Here is a 20,470-nt window from a genome sequence, read left to right on the forward strand (position 1 = left end):
TGCAGATTATTATTAGTACTGTAGATGAGATGAAATGTGCTGTATCGGACACTATGTAGATGCATGGCAAAAAAACAGCTGCGGAACTTGCAGCCAAGACAATGGTTGAGTACTGGAAGTAGATGAGTGATTCTGTTTATAAATTAGACACGTTTTTTCTAGAAAACTTTTACATCCATAAACCAGAACTGAAACTACCACAAATTAGACTGGAAGAATAATGATAATGACTGAAAACGTGATACACATAAATCACTGGTTTTGACACAAGCTGACAGCCATCAAAACCTGGAGGTAACATCACCTGGTAGTTATCTTTTGCTGATACTGAATGAAAACCATGGCTTGTTTCAACACAGGAGACATCAAATATCACAGTGGCAGCATCCCCTGGAGAGAAGACAAAACTACAACCTTGATTTTCTACTCTACCTGCACTGCGCTAAAACATCACTGAGAAGGGGTCTGGCTACAGGAAGCCTCTTTCAGTCTTGACTCACAATGTCCTGACCTTAATGCCAACTGCCATCTGCTTTAGGACAGCCCTGAGTTAGAACAGTATCAGAGCATATCTTGCTCGAGGAAATCACCTTCCTGTATTAGGAACAAGGGCTGTAGAAATTAGGCTCCAGCAGAGAGTAAAAAAGACCCACAACTTCTATCTCAAAGCTATTAGTGAGCAGCCAGGAACGAAGCTTTAGAACACCTCGGTTACCTGAATTTTGCAAATAGGAAAACAGAGGTAATGAGGTAGCACGTATTTGAACACAAATTATACTTGTTTTACATGCATAATTGTTTTACATGCATAGGAAGATGTGCCACAGAAAGAAATTCAAAGGTTATTTTCCAGTAGTGGCGACTATGCTGTTTCAAAGGATCAAATGTCGTATGTCTGTTACAGCACAAATTAACCAGCTCTACCAATGAGTTTCCTCTGGTGTCTGTCTCCCAGTTTGAAAAGCCAACACACTTTCAAGGATCAGCCACATCTGAGCCACTGTGTAAGCTGAGAGTACATTACAGCATGGATAAGTTGACAAGGTGAGTGGAAGCTACTGATCTCTGTAATTATGGCAAAGAAAATGGTAAAAACTGAGATTGGTAACGGCAAACCTTGTGTATTAGCTCAGGCTGATAACAGGAACTTTGTGGATTTGTATAAATAATAGCTTTACTGTTTTATACTGAAATAAAAAACATTCCAATACTTGTTTAGTTCTCAAATGCAATCAAAAGGAAATTGGTCCTGACTTTGTAAAACAGGCTAGAGTCTGAAATCAAGTCTTCTTCCTGGATTTATTTTTAGGTCACAGCTAGGCACTCTTAAAATTATGTATACTCAGAATCTCGGGTGGAGAAAGGGAACTGAACTGAAAACCAGACATTTCAGCAACTCAGGCATTTAGCCTGATCTGTCAGTAGATTTCATATTCCTATCATCATGCAGTGTTTCATCGATAACACCAGCCCAAGTCTCAGTATTGACATCGGTGCCTAGCAAAAGCCTCATTTTTCCCCCTTACCCCTGTGGCAATAAGGGGTATACGCCTGGTTGGAGTAATAACTGCAGCAATATTAGAAGTTGTATTACTCTGATTATACAGGAAAAAGCGTCTACGCTTGGCTGAACGGACAAGGCCTCATACTCTTTTGCTCAGTAATGACGTTTCGTTCAAATCAAAGAACATCCCTAAGCTGTTTGTGAATTCCAGTTAAGATTAAGAGGGCAAAGATCTCTCTGCGTATTAGGAAGCTATTTGTATTAGTGTGTACTGTGTGTTGTAATTGGGTGTGTTATCTGTACTTAAAAACTAAGCTCGGAAGAAGTATAATTTGATTCCTGTTACAAAAGTAAGCTATATAAACAACAGAAGTGTAGTTACTCTTTGCTGGAAAGAGTACCTTTTGCATACATCCGTTCCCTCTGTTCACTCAGCTCAAAGCTCAGATGTTGCTGCTGAGCCAGGGAAATCAGTTTGGACCAGATCCTGGTGTCGGCATTTGATCCACGCCTACAGATTTCAGTTGTGCTGAAGATAAGTGGGGCAGAACTAGTAATATGGATTGAATTGGTAAGCATGAATAACAACAGACAAAAGCTTGCTTTCCTTCAGACACTCTGCAACTAAGTTTGTACTTTGGTTTCTTTTATTGTAAAAGGAAAATAATCCTACCCTCACAAGAAGATAGAATTTCAATAATTAATATTGATAGGTCAGGTAGACAGTTTGGGAGGAAAGATCTTTTAAAGGAAGTGTAGAGCATTATTAACATGATTTATGTTCACTTTTTCTATTTCAAACTGCCTACATATTTCTACCATTATTCAGTTCCTATTGGCCATAACTGAAAAGAATTAGAAATATTCCTTTCCTTGATACAAGACCCAAAGGAATTGCAAGACTGTCAAGAGTTGGTAAGAAAATTTACTGCAGATAGTGAATGCAAACTTAAACAACTCTCTAAAATACACTCCACCTTCTAGAACCATTTTAACATGAAAATCTTTTTTCCTAAATTAGGAAACAAATCAAACCACAGACAGCAAAACAGCACAAGGATACATCAACACTCCAGATGTATAGAGGTATGAAAAAGATGAAGCAATATGTTCCGTCCTACGACTACCTCTAGTATCATAGCATGTGTAAAAAAAATAAAAGGCTTATATACAGCAAAGAGAAGATATTTTTGTAACAGTAAAAATACTGTTACAATACTTATTCTGAGTGAACTTTGAAAGATAATATACTGTGCCAAAATATTTACCTTGCCCTTGTTTGGTGGAATGCTAAATAACACCTTTTCTTTTGGCAATTGGGAAAGCACAGCATCGGAAGAATAAAACCTCTTTTGTTCAAGCAGCAGATCACTTTTGCTTTCAGAAAGAAAGTGATGCAACTTTTCAGATTTATTGCTTTCTGGGACATCTTCAACAATTCTGCAAGAAGTTATGTTTACCCCAGTTTCTTCCTGTTGTCTGCCTAAAACGTGGATAGCAGAATCCAAGCTGGCTGCTTTTCCATAACAAAGACCACTAGATTTCTTCAGGAATGCTAATTCTCTCCTGTTGCTATCCTCTGAGTATTTCTTCTTCGATGTACAGCATTTCTCTGAACTCCTCTTGTCTTGTTCCTTTAACCACGTCCCTGTTTCACCAGACTTGGTGAGCCTCTGATTATCACCATGAAAAGTGTCCCCACAAAGAGAATCACTCTTTGTTTCACCCGGTAGAACTTTTGCTTTAACAAGATCAGCCGAAAGGTCTGTACTCACGGGCAGAGCATTTCCAGCCACTGTCACTCTCCGGGGGAAGGAATCAGCCAATCCCACACTCTTGGGACAATTCTCGGCATTTTCTGAAATCCCCACTTCATACTGGCTTTTTTCTTCATTTTCTTTAACCTGTGCTGAATCTGGTCCCTCCTCAGTTGATTTCTTTCTCGTTTTTCTTCTGAAATATTTTCTTCCAGGGGAATGTTTAGCTGGACTTAAGGGAGCTTTGGCAGGATCTAAGCACTGCTCTTCCTTTTCAGCCCTCACACATCCACAGACATTCCCCATTTGGCTTTTGGTAACTCACGGTCGCACAGTCTCATTCATTCCAGTATATTTACACACACTTAAATCCTCCTCAGAAAGTTAAGAGCCGCCGTTCGCACCGTAATTTCTTCCAGACTTCACGTCCATCCTCCTCAGTACGTAGCCATTTTGCTTATGAGAAATGCACACGCAATAAACGTTGTGGCATGGTGCCCAGGCAGGGCCTGTGTCTGATTAGACGCTGTGGCTTATTTCTGGCCACCAATCCTCTTAAATAAACATCACTGCTTCAGCATTGGGCTGTAATGCTGATGGCCTTTCACAGAGATGACATAGCATTTATGAGCAATAGAAAATTCTCGCATGCATTTTAACTTCCCGTTTCATTTAGTAACTCGAGCAAGATAAAGTAGAAAAATATGCAGCAACCTTTGAAACTATTAGCTACACTCCAAATCCAAAAGCAAGCAGCGCAGCAAATAGCAGGGATTTAGTTAGCAGATTTGGTTTGCACTTCGTATGTTTTTATTACAAAACCAGTGATCCACAGAAGGAAAGATTAAAGGGAAGGATCAGAGATTGCTCTGACAGCTTGTCGGGGGTCAAATTTTTATTTGTATGTGGAGCTAATGTGATTTTTCACTAATTTGTCAGCTATAAATAACCTGCTGCTTCACTACTATCATACAAGCCGAACAGCTTGCTCAGGGCAGTGGTGCTGTGGACTGAGGGCCAGAACTTTGCAGCAGATTTAAATCTTCTGACAGATAAAGGTGAAACAAATCTTAAGAGCCAGTTTGTCTAGAAAACTGTTCACAAAGTTACTGTTTATAAAAATGGAGCTTTATCCTCCTCCCGCGCTCCTGTTCTGTAGGCATCTCTGAATACGACAGCCAAGAAGCATCTAACTACATATGAAAACCAGACAGAAAAGTAAACTATTAAAATGCAAGCAAGTCTAATTAATCACCAACATACTTGCTTTGAAAAATATATGTGTTTTAAAGCTTCAGCTTCGTTTTTGTTACCAATATACAAAACCTACTAGAAAAACATCAGCAAAGGTAGATGTGTATGATTTCTCATGCTGAGAAAGAACTACTGAGTGACGTGCATTATCAGGTGTTATCACTAAGTTTCCCTTGTTTATTTGAAAAGGAATTACAATAATGAAACCCAAAGACTTTAACCGCAGGGGCCAGTTCCACTGAAGTATTCTATGATGTTTTACTGACGGGATCTAGAATGAATAATACAGCAAAGTAGTAGGATCAGCCTCCAAAGAATTTCCAAGAATAGATGCTCGTTGCTGACCACTTACAGGGCACTGGGGTAAAATTTGACAGTAATGCTTAGAAAATGTTGTACCATAATACGAAGGGACTAGAAGGCTGTTACAGAATACCCTGTACCACTGACAGACAGGCAACTACATACATGCACAATGCTAACAGGTTTTTTTTTCAAAGCAGACTTTTATGCCATAAGGACACTCTCTTTCACGGCCTCGATTTGTATTGGCATTTGTTGTATGCTCAACACAGAGGTGTGGGTCTGACATTTGCTGCCTTGACTCACAGTTTAAAAAAAAAAACAAAAAAAACCAAAAAAAACAAAAACAAACTGTGTTTTTTTACTCAGCTTAGAAAAGTGACTTTCAGTCAAGGCCCAGAGGACTCATTGATTTAAAACATACATCCACATGGGTCTGAGTTGCGTCCTGACTTGCCACCCTCTCCTTAATAGAAAAGCACATTAAAAAAATTAAAATATAGCCTTTGTAAATGACATTGCTGTGTTTGTACAAACAAATGGCCTTTACACCTCTCTTTCTCCTCTCCTTAAAATAGAAGATTCAGGACTTTGCAGTGCAACAGACTGAGATTGATTTCATTTCACACAGATATAGCTTCTGATTTAATAATGACATATCTAATAATAATAATAATGTAAGGTAAAATACATTCTAGTATAATAATATTGAAATATTACATTAGGTGCTCTTAAAAAAAAAACTTAAGAGTATCCTCATAGAGCAGAAATTACGTAAAAGGTTAAAGAGTGTCCAGCATTTGAAAGAAAATTGCAAATTTTCATGCTGTATTAACTGTCTAATCAGAACCCCATGAAAGTAAATATAGCATAACACAAGTACACTGCCAATGTTGTCCTTCATCCACAAATTTCAGAGTTAAGAATTTGCTTTAAAATATTGCAAATTTAAATTTTCCAATGCAAGTGTATATTTAAATTAAGACACGCAGGCACTGAGGCTTCTAAATAATAACTATATTAGACTATCTGAGTTTTAATGGAGCAATTTAGTATATACCTTTTTAAAACTGTTTACATGTTTAACCATTAGCATAATACCATGTTCTTCCAAAGAGAAAACATCCCTTAAGCATTCTCTGTTATTTCAAAACTCCTGTTAGAATTGGTGTCACTCTGACTGTCATAAAAATGTCAAATCAAATCTAATTTGAGATAGGTCAGAATAAACACATACTGTTATTTTACAGCTGACAATCTGTGTTTTGTAATGTGATAAGTAATTTAGGAAGTCTCTGATTTTGCACATCCTCTTTCATATATAACTTAAATGTCGATTTATGTTTTTTCTTAAGAGTAGGTAATTCACTTTTTCAGAAAATCAGGTTCTTCTGAAGAGGAATTAAAAAATTCAGGCAGCAAAAATACAAGAATCAGTTCTGAAACATTAGTTAAAAGCTCAGTGCTCCAAACAATCCTGGCTTACTGCTGCATATTCCAGGTCAATTTAGTTGAATGCACCTGGTATACCTGCAGCTAACTCCTAGCATTTAACCATTTCTAAATATTAGGTAGGAATAAATGCATTCCAAGTATTTCTCAACAGATTATTAGTAGCATTTGTGCCTATCTTCCTAGAAATAGGTAAGAAATATGTATTTTTGATACTTAATAACCAATTTAACAGTACTTACCAGCTGTTCCTGAGAAGGCTATCACCTCTCTATTAACAACTCTTTCTACTGTTCCTTGTTTTTCCATGAACCAAAAACAAACTTCATAGTCACTTTAACTTTATAAGTCACCTATGCTCTTGAACCACAGAAGATCAAGTACAAAAGAACTGACAAATTGCATTTATATCAATTGTTGAGGTTTTTACATTAAAAAAACTATGGAAAATAATATTCCATGTTAAGGGAAGATGATAAAAGTGCAAGTAACTAAACCCCTGCTCTAGCAGAGGGGTTGGACTAGATGATCTCTAGAGGTCCCTTCCAACCCCTACCAATCTGTGAATCTGTAAAGACAAAATGATCACTTTCAGCTAACTGAAATTCTATAAAGTCATAACCTTGGTCTCAGCAAGGAAAGAGAGAGAGATAACAGGATTAGACTGGATATTCAGAAAAAAAAATTGAAATTTCTTCTAAAACCTGTCTGCTAGAGCAAAGAAATATGATATTCTACAGCATGAAAAGAAACTACCGCTGAAGCCTACAAGAACCACCACAATATAGCAAAGACCTGACCACACCAGGGGCTTTCTCTCAGACATCTGACTAGACCCGAACGGAAGCTCAGCACTGGCCAATGCCAAAGATCCGGATGATCAAAGCTGTTAAAAATACTATAATGGAATACTATAATGAAAAACTCTAAGATACAAATTTATACCTATCAATGCCAGAAAGTTTTAAGGAGAGATTAGTGAAAGACTTTTTCTGGCACATAAACCCTTAAGAAGTATAACATGAATAAAGGATTAGACCAACACTTGTCTGCAATTTGATCTGTCTCAGAGGCTGCTTAATCACAAACAAGAGGTTAACATTAAGACTTGGCAAACAAAAGATTAGCATCAAGGCATGAAATAGCTCATGCAGATTTGTATGGGTTTGCATTTAACCCTAGATTTCTGTAACTTGTCAAGTACGTCTGTGACAGTGAAATGCATTATGTTCTTAACGCAGGACAGGTGCATTACACGTTATAGAGGCAATGTTGTTGAATATCTGCGTACCTGTTAGTCTGCAAAATGCTGAGACCGTTCATCCTGTGTACACTGCTAATTTGCACTTTGTCATTGGTTTCATATATTTACTAAATGTTGTAAAGGAAAGGTTATTCTGCTTTGCCAATCAAACTGCACCTGGTACCTTTCTTTTATCCTAGAATAACGTGATCAAAAACCTACTAGGAATGCAGTTCAGGTAGTTTTGGATCTAAGATCCCTTCACCCCTCTTTTTTTTCTTTTTTTTTGTTCATGCAACACAGCAAAAGCAATGGAGCATTTAACATAAAAGGGACATGTCATTTCATGGCACTAAAACAGTATACCAGATAATCTGCAAACATTTTGTTGCACAGCCAAAGGGTCACATGCAGAATGAATGACGCAGAGATAAACCGAAGAGAAAATTAAAATTAAAGCAGCACAAAAGAGAGAGAACAAGGCAAAAAAACCCCCCCAAAAAACCAAAAAAGGCTTCCCAGTGCAAACAGAATGTTATATTCAGAGCTGTTGGAGCTGTACTGGCAACCGCTGCTCAAAATCTGAGAGAGCACCGCTCAGCTTTCAGGTACCACTGAGGTACCAAAAGTCACAACCCTGAACAGGAGAGGTTTTATATCCAGTGAGATGGCTTACAAAAGGAGGAATTTGTTCCTTGGTGGTGGTTTTATGTGATTAAGGATGAAGAGAAACAAACGGATGAGCTAACTGCTTGTAAATCTTATCCTGCTACAGATATCCCACTATTTGTAGAGATCAAGTCTAAATATGACTCTGCAATGAGCCATAATGCCTCTTGTTTTTGCTGTGATTCAGGCGAGTCCCAGAAATGCCAAGAACTCCATGCTCATTTTCTTACCTGAGAGTTAGCAATTATTTTTTTAAATGCTGAAGAATTCCAGAAAAGCTAACTAGGAGTTCAGCTGAAGAGTAAAATACAGGAAGAGTATACCCCACCAAATGCTGAATGACAGGTCTGCTGCAATGGCCAATGACCGGGAACCGCAACTCCCAGGTGGAATACAGTTTATCCTACAACTACTTACAGGCAGAGATTAGACAAATGGCCGCATAGCTCCATCTTTAAATCTTTGAGAAGATCAGACCTTTAACTGTTCTAGCCATGTGAAAGCAGATGCAGATTAAACTTCAATCCTTTGGCTCCAAGAGCCACGGCTTGGGCAAGACCCAGAGGCAAGCTTCAGAGCCAGCTGCCATCAGCCCGCTGCTCCCAGCAGAAATAGGTGCAAGGATGGCAAGAGAAGGCCAGACCCAGCTCTCTGAGCTCCAGGAAAGATGCGAGGGAAGCAGGCAGCATGTCTCGTGTGTGGTGACACCTATCACGGATTTAAGAGCAGAGCGGCTGAGGCACAGGAAGGTGCACAGGCCCCAGAACGTCCCATTATCCCTCTGCCTTCTGCACGTCATTTACTGCAATGGGCCACGCTGTATGAAGGACAGAGCCTCCACGACCAACGCAAGAGCGCTTCAAAATTACCAGCTGCATTGCAGGTTCTGAACACCCAACGGAAGTAAGGGGTATCAGGAACTCGAGAAATGGCTGGGTAGCTGTCCTTTATCTCAGCCAAGTCAGCAACAAACAAATCCACCCTTCTTACCTTTTTTTGCCCAAGGCAGGTAGAAGTTTAACTGCTGATCTGCTGCCCCAAATGAACAGTCTATAGATCGCTTCGGGGCAGACTGATAAAGAATGAATTTTGCTTGAAGACTCCTGGGGAGTCAACACCAACAAAAAAAAATTATTTGCTAGCTGACAAAAGAAATGTGAAGAGGCAACACGTGCTTTAAGGAGGCCTGAGAGAAAGTACCCATCTGGCCAGAGAGGGCTGGACCGTACTGAATCATCTGGACAAATAAGTTACCAACCAAAGCCTGGAAAAGCAGCATCCTGCAAAGCAGCCTGACAGCAGGAAGCTGGGGAGGGTGGAAGGAAAAGTGTTTCATGGCAGTTCCTGAGCTGCAAAATGATGATGAAACTGAAATAGAAGTAGTTTATTGAGTCATGACTTAGAAGCTCCAGAAATTTTTTTAAGGTTTGAGTTCACAAAGGCCTAATTTTGGATGCCTGACAGTTTAAAGTTTCAGGTTTTGCTTTGTTTTGGCATGTTTTTTCAACCAACTGCAAATTATTCTAAATATTTAACATTTGTTAAATTAAAAAATGTTTGCAGTGGTTTGAAAAGAAATTATGACCAATTTTCACAGAAATTATCTTACTAAAATTGTGGTTACTTACTGAGGCCAAATTCTGCTTTCATTTGTAATTGCTCATCTCCAATGTCATCAACGAAAAGGTACTGGATGTTGAAGGAGGAGTCCATTCAAGTACTAATTTGGATATTTAGATATATAGCCTCTAATTATACAAAATACTGTAATCTGATTTAGCATGTTCTGCAGGTGTCAGGAAAATAACTTACAGTAGTTATTGCATTATGAAATTGAATTTTAAAAAAGCCACATATTAAAAGCATGTGAAATGCGTGCCTAAATCCTAATAACATACATGTCTCGGGCATTTTCAGTACCCACAGGACAAATTATTTTTTAACACACTCAACTCAATAAACCACCAAATTTCCCATTCCATCTTTTCTCATATATGTAATTATTTGGGACACAGAAGAATGTACAACTTCTGGACTTGTACTGCTGCAAAAGTCAGTGGAATAACTCAAAACAACATTTATATTTATCTAATTATGGGTACCAAGTCACAAAGCCATAACCATCTCTAGGCATAATTTAGATGCAAAAGAAATGTAATCCTTAAATGCATATCATCTTTTATTTTTGTTCATCATGTCTTTCCCCTAAATCATTCCTAAATTCATTCCAGTACCCAGAAGGATTTTCTATTTTGAGAAAATATTATCCTCCAGATAAATGCCATGACTCAGAGAAACAAGAAGCCACAAACAACAGCCAAAAAAAATCCCTGGCATCTTGACTACCTCCCAGGTTGCAGTGTTACTAGAACACACATAAATGATGGAGCAGGGGCAGTAACATCACACAGTCAACAGCTCCTTATACTCACTGAGAAATGAAGTACTTCTGCAAATGCTGGGAAAATTTAAGACACCCAAAGGAGGTGTCTACATATTTGTGTTTACATGCTGACTAGGTCTTGAAGAGACCATTTTATCCAGTGGAGGCAGGATTTAGTTTCCTAAACATGGGCTTCTAGAGCTCTTTGACACATCCTGCCGCACCCTAACTGGCCTCCAACTGCAGGTTTAGAAGAGCATGGGGGTCTCATAGATCTGGTGTCTCATCAGAGAACTCCTCATGCATGCCCTGGATACTCTAGCACACCTTAGATGTCACTCAAATGCCACCTATCTTTAGGAAACTGAACCAAAAGCCCTGGAAATCTAGTTAGTACAATCAGCGGATCTTGAACAGCAATGTTTCACACCCTGAAGCAGGGACATAAGAAGAAAGTCAACTGACCATCTAGAACATTTGAGACAATTAAAACTATCTGATATCTCTACATGGTGATAGCAGATACACCACAGGACCTAAGGAAACTTGCTTCCCACTGCATGTGCTACTGGATATGCAGTGCCTGATCACACTAAGCACCTATGCTGAACAACTTAATAGCTCAGTAGGTGCTTTAGGCAGTGGGTGATCAGTAGGTGATCTGAATTGCTCCACCAACCTCACCCACTATACTGACTGGCCCTCAAGGCTTCAAAGCTGTTGCTAAACATGTAACCTCACCCACTATACTGACTGGCCCTCAAGGCTTCAAAGCTGTTGCTAAACATGTAACCTCACCCACTATACTGACTGGCCCTCAAGGCTTCAAAGCTGTTGCTAAACATGTTTACCACCATTTAAGATGCAGTTTATCCTGCCTGATCTGTCTCTTCCCAGACAATAGTGGGTTTCCCGTAAGACCTACATCATGTTTCACATACTCACGTGGCTGTCCCATAAATCTCCAACAACACAGATGTTTATGATTAGTCAAATGGAGTGATCCTCTAGTAGCTGGCTAGTTGACTCACTCTCTGGGCTATACCAGCTGTATAGACTAAACCTCTATCACTCAGATTATCAGATTACAGGGACAATTTAGACACTTAATGCATATGAACACAGCTCCCCATAAGCTGGGAGCGTCTTAACTTCAAACTGAATCTCACTGCAACTTTCCCAGTATCTATAGGATTACTCCATACATGAACACAGTTATTATCATGAAGCTTCATCCCTTTGTGAAGACTGCTGTTAGACTTCTCTGTTCAGATTTTTCCCCTCGTTCAAAAATCTAAGCGAAGACAAGAAAATATGAAGTGTAAATACGCACATTCTTCTGATTTCCTTATACATTTGGAACCTACATTGGCCATATACAGGTGTCAATGACACCACACTGCCATATACTTCAAAAGAAGCGGCATACAGGCAAATGCCAGGCTAGCACAGATTAGCACAGAGGGTGTCTCTTACATAACCTTACAAATCCCTTCTGCATTCAGTGTCAGTACTGCAGCCATTAACAGCAAAAAGAAAATATTTTTTAAAAAATCCTGTTCTTCAGTTATTTCATATTTACTAATGAGGCTTAGTATTTACTCCAAGAATCACTACTCATTCTTAAAATTATTTTAACACCAATTTTTTAAGATACTATTTTGAAAAAATAAAAGCTCACCAAAAGACCAAACTGGACCCTGAGGTGTATCAAACACAGCATGACCAGCTGGTCAAAAGAGGGGATTATCCCCCTGTATTCAGTCTTGGTGTAGCCTCACCTCGAGCACTGTGTGCAGTTCTGGGCCCCACAATTTAAGAAGGATGCGAAGGTCCTTGAATGCATCCAGAGGAGGGCAGCGAAGCTGATAAAAGGGCTGGAAGGCATGTCCTATGAAGAGTGGCTGAGGACTTTGGGTTTGTCTAGTTTGGAGAAAAGGAGGCTGAGGGGCGACCTCATTGCTCTCTACAGCTTCATGAGAGGGGAAGCGGAGAGGGAGCTGCTGAGCTCTTCTCCCTGGGATCCAGCGACAGGACACGTGGGAATGGTTCAAAGCTGCCCCAGGGGAGGGTTAGACTGGACATGAGGAAGCATTTCTTTACCGAGAGGGTGGTCAGACACTGCAACAGGTTTTCTAGAGAGGTGGTCGATGCCTCGAGCCTGTCAGTGTTTAAGTGGCATTTGGACAATGTCCTACACAACATGCTTTAACCTTTGGTCAGCCCTGAAGTGGCCAGGCAATTGGACTAGATAATTATTGTAGGTCCCTTCCAACTGAAATATTCTGTTCTGACAGATGTGCAAGATCTGAATTGTACTGGTACACATTTAGTTGGTAGTTACTGGGGGTCAGGACAGAGTGAAGTGAAGTGTTTCAGCTACCATTTAAACACTTTTACGATATTTCATATGGGGCTGGCGACCTTACAGGGGAAAATCCTTGTCACACCAGCTCACCTAAATTAGTTAATTTTATATAAATGTTTTTCCTTCTCATCATTTTTTGCAGCTATAACTAGTAACACTAACTTTCATCACTTTTAATAAGCACTCAAAATTGTGCCAGTTGTCCTGCTTCAGCTAGTGAGAAAAACTAACAATTTCCCCCTGCAAAAACCTATTCATTGGGTTCAGAAAGATAAAACATACATCAAATAAAGGCTTAACTTCTGCTAACAGCTTCTATTAATAAGTTGTTAATAATCTTTATTTCTTAAAACAGACTAACATTCAATCATTGCCTAATTCTTGCTTAAATATATTTAAGCCCAGCCTTCTGTCTGCATATAACCACGTGGGAGCAAAGACTGATGCACGACAGAGGGGAGCTGAGGGAGCTTCAGGTCCTCGCTAGTGGTGACCAGTCAGTGGTTTCTCCTTTACCCTGTGCGCTGGCCTGGGCTAAGCTGCGCACCCTGTTTAGCCCAGGGCCACATTGGGCTTATTCATGTCTTCTGTGCCTCATTAGGATTTGCAGAAAGGCAAATTAGATCCTAAAAGCCTTTTTGTTTGTTTAAGAAAATCTTTTTCCAGTCATAAATCCAGTGCAGGATATTCCTAAGTGAACCAGGCTTTTTCTGTAAGATCATGTAATATTCTGATCATTTAAATTGCCAGCACAGCAGGGAGTTTATTGCTAACAATGCTGCAGTCACTAAATGGGAATTATCTGTCATCTGAATTACATCATCTACAGGCAGGGCCATTGTGAAAGCCTCATTTTGAGGAGCAATTTAACACCACACACTGTAAGGCGGCATTATACTGTACACAATCCCACCAGTGTACAACAACCAGAGTGCCACCTAGTGTGACCCGCGTTACCATCGCTGGGGCTAGAAACAAACACTGAAGTGTTAGGGACTGCTCCAAAAGGCCAAGAGTCGTGCTTGCTAAAATACTCATACTGGCCGAGAAACTCAGATCCAGAATGAAAAAATTATTTATTTTTTTTAATATATTTTAATATTCAACAAAAGAAGTCTGTAGAGTAAAACAAGACTGGTTTGCCCAAGCATTGGAAGAAACACACTGACCACCGTCTTTAACAATGTTCAAAACCCAAGCTATCATTTCCTCTCACTCCACAGGCAGAAAATTAGAAGTGAACAAACTACACCTTCAGTCTACATCAGCAGGTAAGATACATCATCAAAACCATATATGCATTAAAGACGACACATAATCTATATTTTTGCACAGCCTATATGGACTCCTAAGTTGCCACATTCATCATGAGTTCAAGACTTGACTGAGTTCAAGAAGCGTCTGGATAATGCTCTCAGTCAGGTTCACCTGGTCCTGTGTGGAGCCAGGAGTTGGACTCCATGATCCTTATGGGTCCCTTCCAACTCAGGATATCCTATGATCATAACTGTACACAAGAATCTGACCAAAACATACTGTCAAGCTTACCTGAAAGTGCAAAATTATGGTCCATATCAACCCCAAAGTCAATTTGGGATTCCCATCTGTTATGTCATCATTTCTAATGTTAACCAGTTTCACCTGTCATTGTGGAAAGAAAATACAGACAAAATTTAAACAAATATGCCACAAATACATGCTGCACTGCACAGGCGCAACTATAAAGGATGCATTACTTATTTCCCAAGCCTACTCTGTTGGGTTTTTTTAATTCTCAAAAGCAGAAAGGAATTACATTCTGGCTGTAAGCAGCCCGCCAGGAATTGCCCTTTCCCACCCACGCTGAGCTGAGAAGATTCCTCAGCTGTCACTACGCCAGCAGATCTGCTCCCGGTGCCAAACACCCTTCACCTCAGTCCATGTCAGAGGGGGAAGGTATGATTGAGGGGTAAATGACAACGAGAATACGATAATCTGTAACTGGTGTATCAGTCTCAGGGCAGTGCCGAGACCCGGGAAGCTATCGCTGCCTTTCCTTTCCCCTCTCCACTCTCCTGCATCAAAGCAGGAATTCAGCAGCAGAACTGGCCTGCTAAAACACAACCATCTGGCTTGATAAAACCAGGAATTTAGTATCACATTTAAATAACCAATGGCTTAAAAATGACAACAATTATTATTACTTCCGCTCTATCCATTCACAGTGCTATAAACATGAAATGGTTAATAGGATTACAAAAGGTTGACATTTTTGCCACTCCAATAAAGTCACATCCAGGGCGAGTTCAATAATTCTATTTTCTTTGTCATATTTTATTATTACATTTAATTTCTCTGTATGTATTATGTATCCATATAGTCCAGCCGTTAAAGATGACTCAGCTAAAAGGCATTTTATGCTTATGCTAGCAAAGTTATATGCACATGCCTTTTAACATATACCTTGTTATCAACACTGAGCAAGCAAAGGCATGTCCTTCTCTATCTGCAGACATTATCTTAACTATTAGGGAAAAAGAAAAAAACAAACAAACCACAAAATGCTCTCTTGGGAAGAGAGAGTGTATTCCACAGTTCAAAAAAAGAAATTAAAATCAATCCAAATGTTTTCCTCCCACTGCATTATAAAAACTGCGTAAGATAGTCAAATATGCCTTTTCTTTTTTTGTTTGTTTTTTCCCAAGTCAGGCTTCAAAATTATCAATATATAGGATCTGTCTGCCTTACAATCACAGTAAAGCATTGTATTTGGAGGTTATACAGGCAACCTGAGCAAGTTACCTCCTAAATACAGTTTAGAAACACCTAAGGGGGGCTGAAACTTTAACCAAATGCAAGTTCTTACTGGCAACTTGCCCAGATGACCAAAACCCTACAAGCACTTTGTACAGTAGAGCACAGCCCTCTTCATAGAACTGTGAGGCTAAAGAGAGCACAAAAACCCTCAGATCACCATTGATAGCTGCATGATGGAGACCTGCGGTTCCCAATGACACCTGCAGATTCATAAACATGAGGGTGACCTGATCCTCTATCCCCCGTTTTAATACACACCATCTGTGGTGCATAAATAAGGCATGGTGCAGCACAAGTTCAGAGGTCTCACTGCATAAAAATGCTGTTGTGACTGTCATTTCAAGTAGCCATTCATTTACTTCGTAGTGTATTTGTTCAACAGCTTGCTTAGGTTAACAGGAAAAGTTTGCTTTGAGCTCAGCGAAGCAGGATTGACTTCTCAGTGCACACACAGCACTCTGTGACCCGAAAGATAGTTCACAGTTTCACTCAAAATACGAAAAGACATCTGTTTTTATAACCAAATTCACTATCTGTCTATGGTTTGCTAACTCATATTTTTTCAAACCTTTTAAATAGCAAATAAAAACAAAAATTCAGAAAGCAGATTTCCAGTGTCAATTCATTTCGATGGATGGACAGGGAGATACTGTTTTTCCTTCCACCTATGTTTTGGACATTTTTTAATATTGCTGTTTTGCAAAAGGAGAAAGCAAGAATCCTGTAAGAGTTTAAAAGAAATTTAAAAGTGGAAAGCAACTCACAGCAGTGGAAAACCACCCAGCAGTGTGGGTTTCAAGTGCTTGGCTTAAAGGAGATACAGGTGAAACTAAGCCTCCATCTTCCACAGCCCAGCTGACTCTGCTGCCTTTCTAGGGCACCAGTTTTGCTTTCATCAGGATCAAGGCTTGAGAAAGTTTTCCCAAAACAAATATAATCAAAACAAGGAACAATACAATGTTCTAATTTCTTTGAATATGCATTTTGCACTACAAATTAGATTATGAACAAAACTGCAAACCAGCTAGTGTCTGGGCAGCATGAAAGGCAGTTAAATCTACTATAAGCAACTCCTGAGGACCTTACCCATAATTTTCTCCTCTTTAACATCATATATCACATGGAGTGTGTTGATGTTATTGCTCAGAGAAGGGAGGTGTAAAGCTACCTTTGCCACATCTCTGTTAACCATCTCAAGCACAAGATCAAACCGAACCTACACTAGCAGCTGTTATACAACATGCATAAAAGACCAAGCAGGACATGTTTTTTATTGAATAGCTACAGGTGACAAAATTTTCATTAGCATTATTAAAATTTTTACCATACCTGGCGTTTTTTCAAATAGTCAAGTGCAATTTGGACGTTCTGGAGTCTGTGAAAACGCATCCGACCTTTTTCTCGGGGCTAAAATCGGAAAACAATAGCTGTGAGATCTTCACATCAGACAAAAGAACCAACAGTCCAATTTAAAACATACCATGTAAAACAGTTGAAGCACTACAGTTTTAATGGAGCCAATACTTTTGGTGGAAAAATGTGCTTTAACAATTTTTTTTTAAACTGTAGTTGACATTTTTTAGCACAATGGATGTCAACAGAGATCAGTGGTCCCAAACTGCAACTTTGATCCATGCAGGCTGATAGCTGTTTCCCTGTAAAGTACCATTAAGGCCAAGAGGGCTAAAAAAGGCCCCACGTGAATCCACCTACAGAAACTAAACTGCAATATATTATTATAAAAGATTTACGGTATATTACGCAAATCAAAATAAAAGTAATGTCATGGACCTTTATGTTGCTCTGGTAAATTCTGTGATGGAAAAGCTTACCTCTGTATGCAACTTTATGATTTAATGTTGTTTATTTATGGTATGACTGCATAATCATTATGATATCGATACATATTTCTTTAAAGCATCTAATAAAGATAATACATTCCTCCAAACAGAATAATACAACTTATACAGTCCTTGAGTGTGTTTAAACTCTTGAATGGGGCAGAACATTATAAAGTGTGAAAAAACCTAAGAAGTCACTCTTCTCAAAGCAAAGTCAAAACTAGCAAGAAGAAACTGTAAAATAAGCATGAGTGGTGTGTTAATGGAAAAATGGCAAAACTGCATGCAGTTAGTGTAAAATCACCAAGAAGAAGAATCACACAGAAAAAGCATACTTTACTTAGCTGTCAGATCAGCAATGGGAAAGCAGTTAAATTTATATCATCACCACCACCACATCCAAATCCTTCTATTCTTCTTCCTTAGTTCAGATTTTTCACAAACTTTCACAGCAATAAACTGAAGCAGACTATAATTGCTAGGGATCAGCCATGAATATGAGTATTTCCTCAGACAATCACCACGAAACACACAGAGAAGCCTCAACTGCCTTTCCCCCCACCCCGTGGAGTACCAGATGCTTGCCAAAAGGAAACATGGGGAAATGGAGTTGAATAAGAAGCATAAACTAAAACACAAAGAATTTTAATTTCCATTACAGAACCTTCGATTTAGCCCCTTTTTTTTCACACTGACAGCCCAGGATCAAGCCCTGCAGCCCTTGCTACCGAGTAGCTTCCCCAGATGGAACGAAGGACTGCAGATCTGGAACTTGGTTTTCCACAACAAAGGGGGCGTAACAAATCCCAAACTATATAGTTAGGTATAGCATCTCAGAGGGGAAATATTTTTTAACAGACAGCTAAAATGCAGCATTTTGAGTTATGTTATGCCCCAGAAAAAAAAAAGCACACAAATTCTGCTGAAATGACAACTGCAGCGCAACACACAGGGAGCCAGGGTGGCCCTTGGGCCCTGTGACAGCACATTGCTTTAGCAAACGCTAATAACGTGAGGTCTACAAAGGCATGATACAGCTCACTTGGACTAACAAGCACTCAGCATTTTACACCTTATAAGTAGATATTTCCCTTCTGGATGGTTAAAATACAGTGGAACAATAATTCAGCATTTGTTGTGAGAAAGATAAACCCTGCAAACAATCTGTATACTTAGTAGCCACTACACGGAGCTGTCACTTAACTTCTACTTTGCCTCTCTGCTTTGATAAAAATTACTATTATATTTGATAAATTCTAACAAATAGATCTGCATATCCGAATGACCTCATTTCAAAATATTATCCAATATTATGTCAAATACACCTTGGGTCCAGTAGACTGGTGCTTCTAATTAAGACAAATCAATTGTTGGCCATTGACTTCACAAAGGAGAGCCTTCAAGTCTTCATCTAACTTACTTATATATGGACAATACTGTTTGCAAGTAAAAACAAAAATTTTGGTTTAATGGAATTATGGTATTTCCCTATTTATTATTTTAAAAGATCATTTTGTAACATCTCAATAATGTTTTCCAGTGCACATTTGCGCCAGGGTTTTGTACAGTGTAATGAAAGAAAACAAACAGAAATCTTGAACATTTGTATTTTGGCTGTTTGCAAAAAAGCTGAATAAAAATTTGTCTTTTCCATACCTCCATCATAAACATACATATCCTGGTTTACCAACGCCAGTTCTTTTGTCCTTTCTACAGCACACTACTGCAGCACACCAAACTAAGAATTTACATGAGCAGACACCACACTTCAAACACTACGTTAGTACAGTTACGGGGGTCGGCACCTACCCCCTTATCCTCATCCTCCACATCCTCATGCTGTTCATTTGCGCATGCTTCTGTTGAACTCACCAACCGTAAGGTCTTCAAAAAATCTCGCTCTCTTGGCTAATGAATATAACAGACAGGAGACAGGACAGCAAAAACACAAGACAGACCACAAATGAAAAGAAGAGCATGAAAAGAAGAACATAATGAAGAGAACAAATACCAAGCAAAGGAAGTAATGCTCACAAAGAAAGGAAATGACACCTGAGGAGTGTGTTATACAATTTCAGGGACATTTTATCCTTGCTATTTGTAAGTTACTCCCTTTAATGCGAAGGGATATTAAGCATCCAATACTTGTTAAATGAAAAATTGTAAACAAAAGGGAAGAACAGAAAGAATAGCGCATTATTAAGAAAGGAAGTCTCGCTGACCACATGGAATAAAGAGAACAGACTGCATTCCCCCACAGAATTCATAGTGGAGTATTTTACCAACAGAAATACAACTTGTGTCTTTGGTATCAAGTCACAGATTATGGAAAGTATCAAAGAAATCTCCAGCAGTCGATATGCAAAGAGTTAACAAACAGAGCAAACGTGTACGAAACAAACCGGAACCACTGCATTCTGATCTAAAACCTTACCAAGGTGTCTCCAGAAAGGACTTCTAAAAGTGAGATCAAGTTATGTCCATCTCTTAGGTCTTCATATAGGTCATTCACATGCTTTCGAACCTGCACAGATAAACACAAAAATTAAGTATAAGATCCCCATTTATACCCGAGAATTCACACTCGTATTAGTGCATATCTTTTAATATATACCAATAAACCTCAGATATACCTCAGCACGATTTTCAAATATATTCACTTTCATGACAAATTTACAAACCCAAATTAATTGTAACAGACAAAATTCACTTCTATATCTGCACTCACACAATTCCATTACATTTTATTTCATTTTACTGAAAAGGAAAAGAAAAACAGTATGAAGTTATGGGGTAATGAACGCATACAGCAATGACAAAAATCAGTATCTGATGATTTAAACAGCACCAGATATCCACCTATTTTGACCTAAATAATGACGACTAACAGACAACACTAG

At 39.0% G+C, this 20,470-nt stretch overlaps 1 protein-coding gene across 11 annotated transcripts in view; it reads right to left on the reverse strand.

The window, feature by feature from the left end:
• The window catches only part of DST (dystonin), a 311,102-nt gene that overhangs the window by 174,255 nt on the left and 116,377 nt on the right, over positions 1 to 20,470 (reverse strand). For 9 of the 11 annotated variants that reach the window (XM_054822953.1, XM_054822945.1, XM_054822946.1 and 6 more), the window contains 3 exons: positions 20,005 to 20,094; positions 17,059 to 17,136; positions 14,482 to 14,574 (listed from right to left, as the gene is read on the reverse strand). In XM_054822953.1, the coding sequence (XP_054678928.1) occupies positions 14,482 to 14,574; positions 17,059 to 17,136; positions 20,005 to 20,094 (261 nt within the window). Of the gene's footprint in view, positions 1 to 14,481; positions 14,575 to 17,058; positions 17,137 to 19,379; positions 19,479 to 20,004; positions 20,095 to 20,470 lie in introns of all 11 variants that reach the window. The other 2 variants (XM_054822942.1, XM_054822944.1) reach the window with 1 other exon arrangement.

This window comes from Grus americana, chromosome 3 (assembly GCF_028858705.1).
Source record: "Grus americana isolate bGruAme1 chromosome 3, bGruAme1.mat, whole genome shotgun sequence".
NCBI lineage: Eukaryota > Metazoa > Chordata > Aves > Gruiformes > Gruidae > Grus > Grus americana.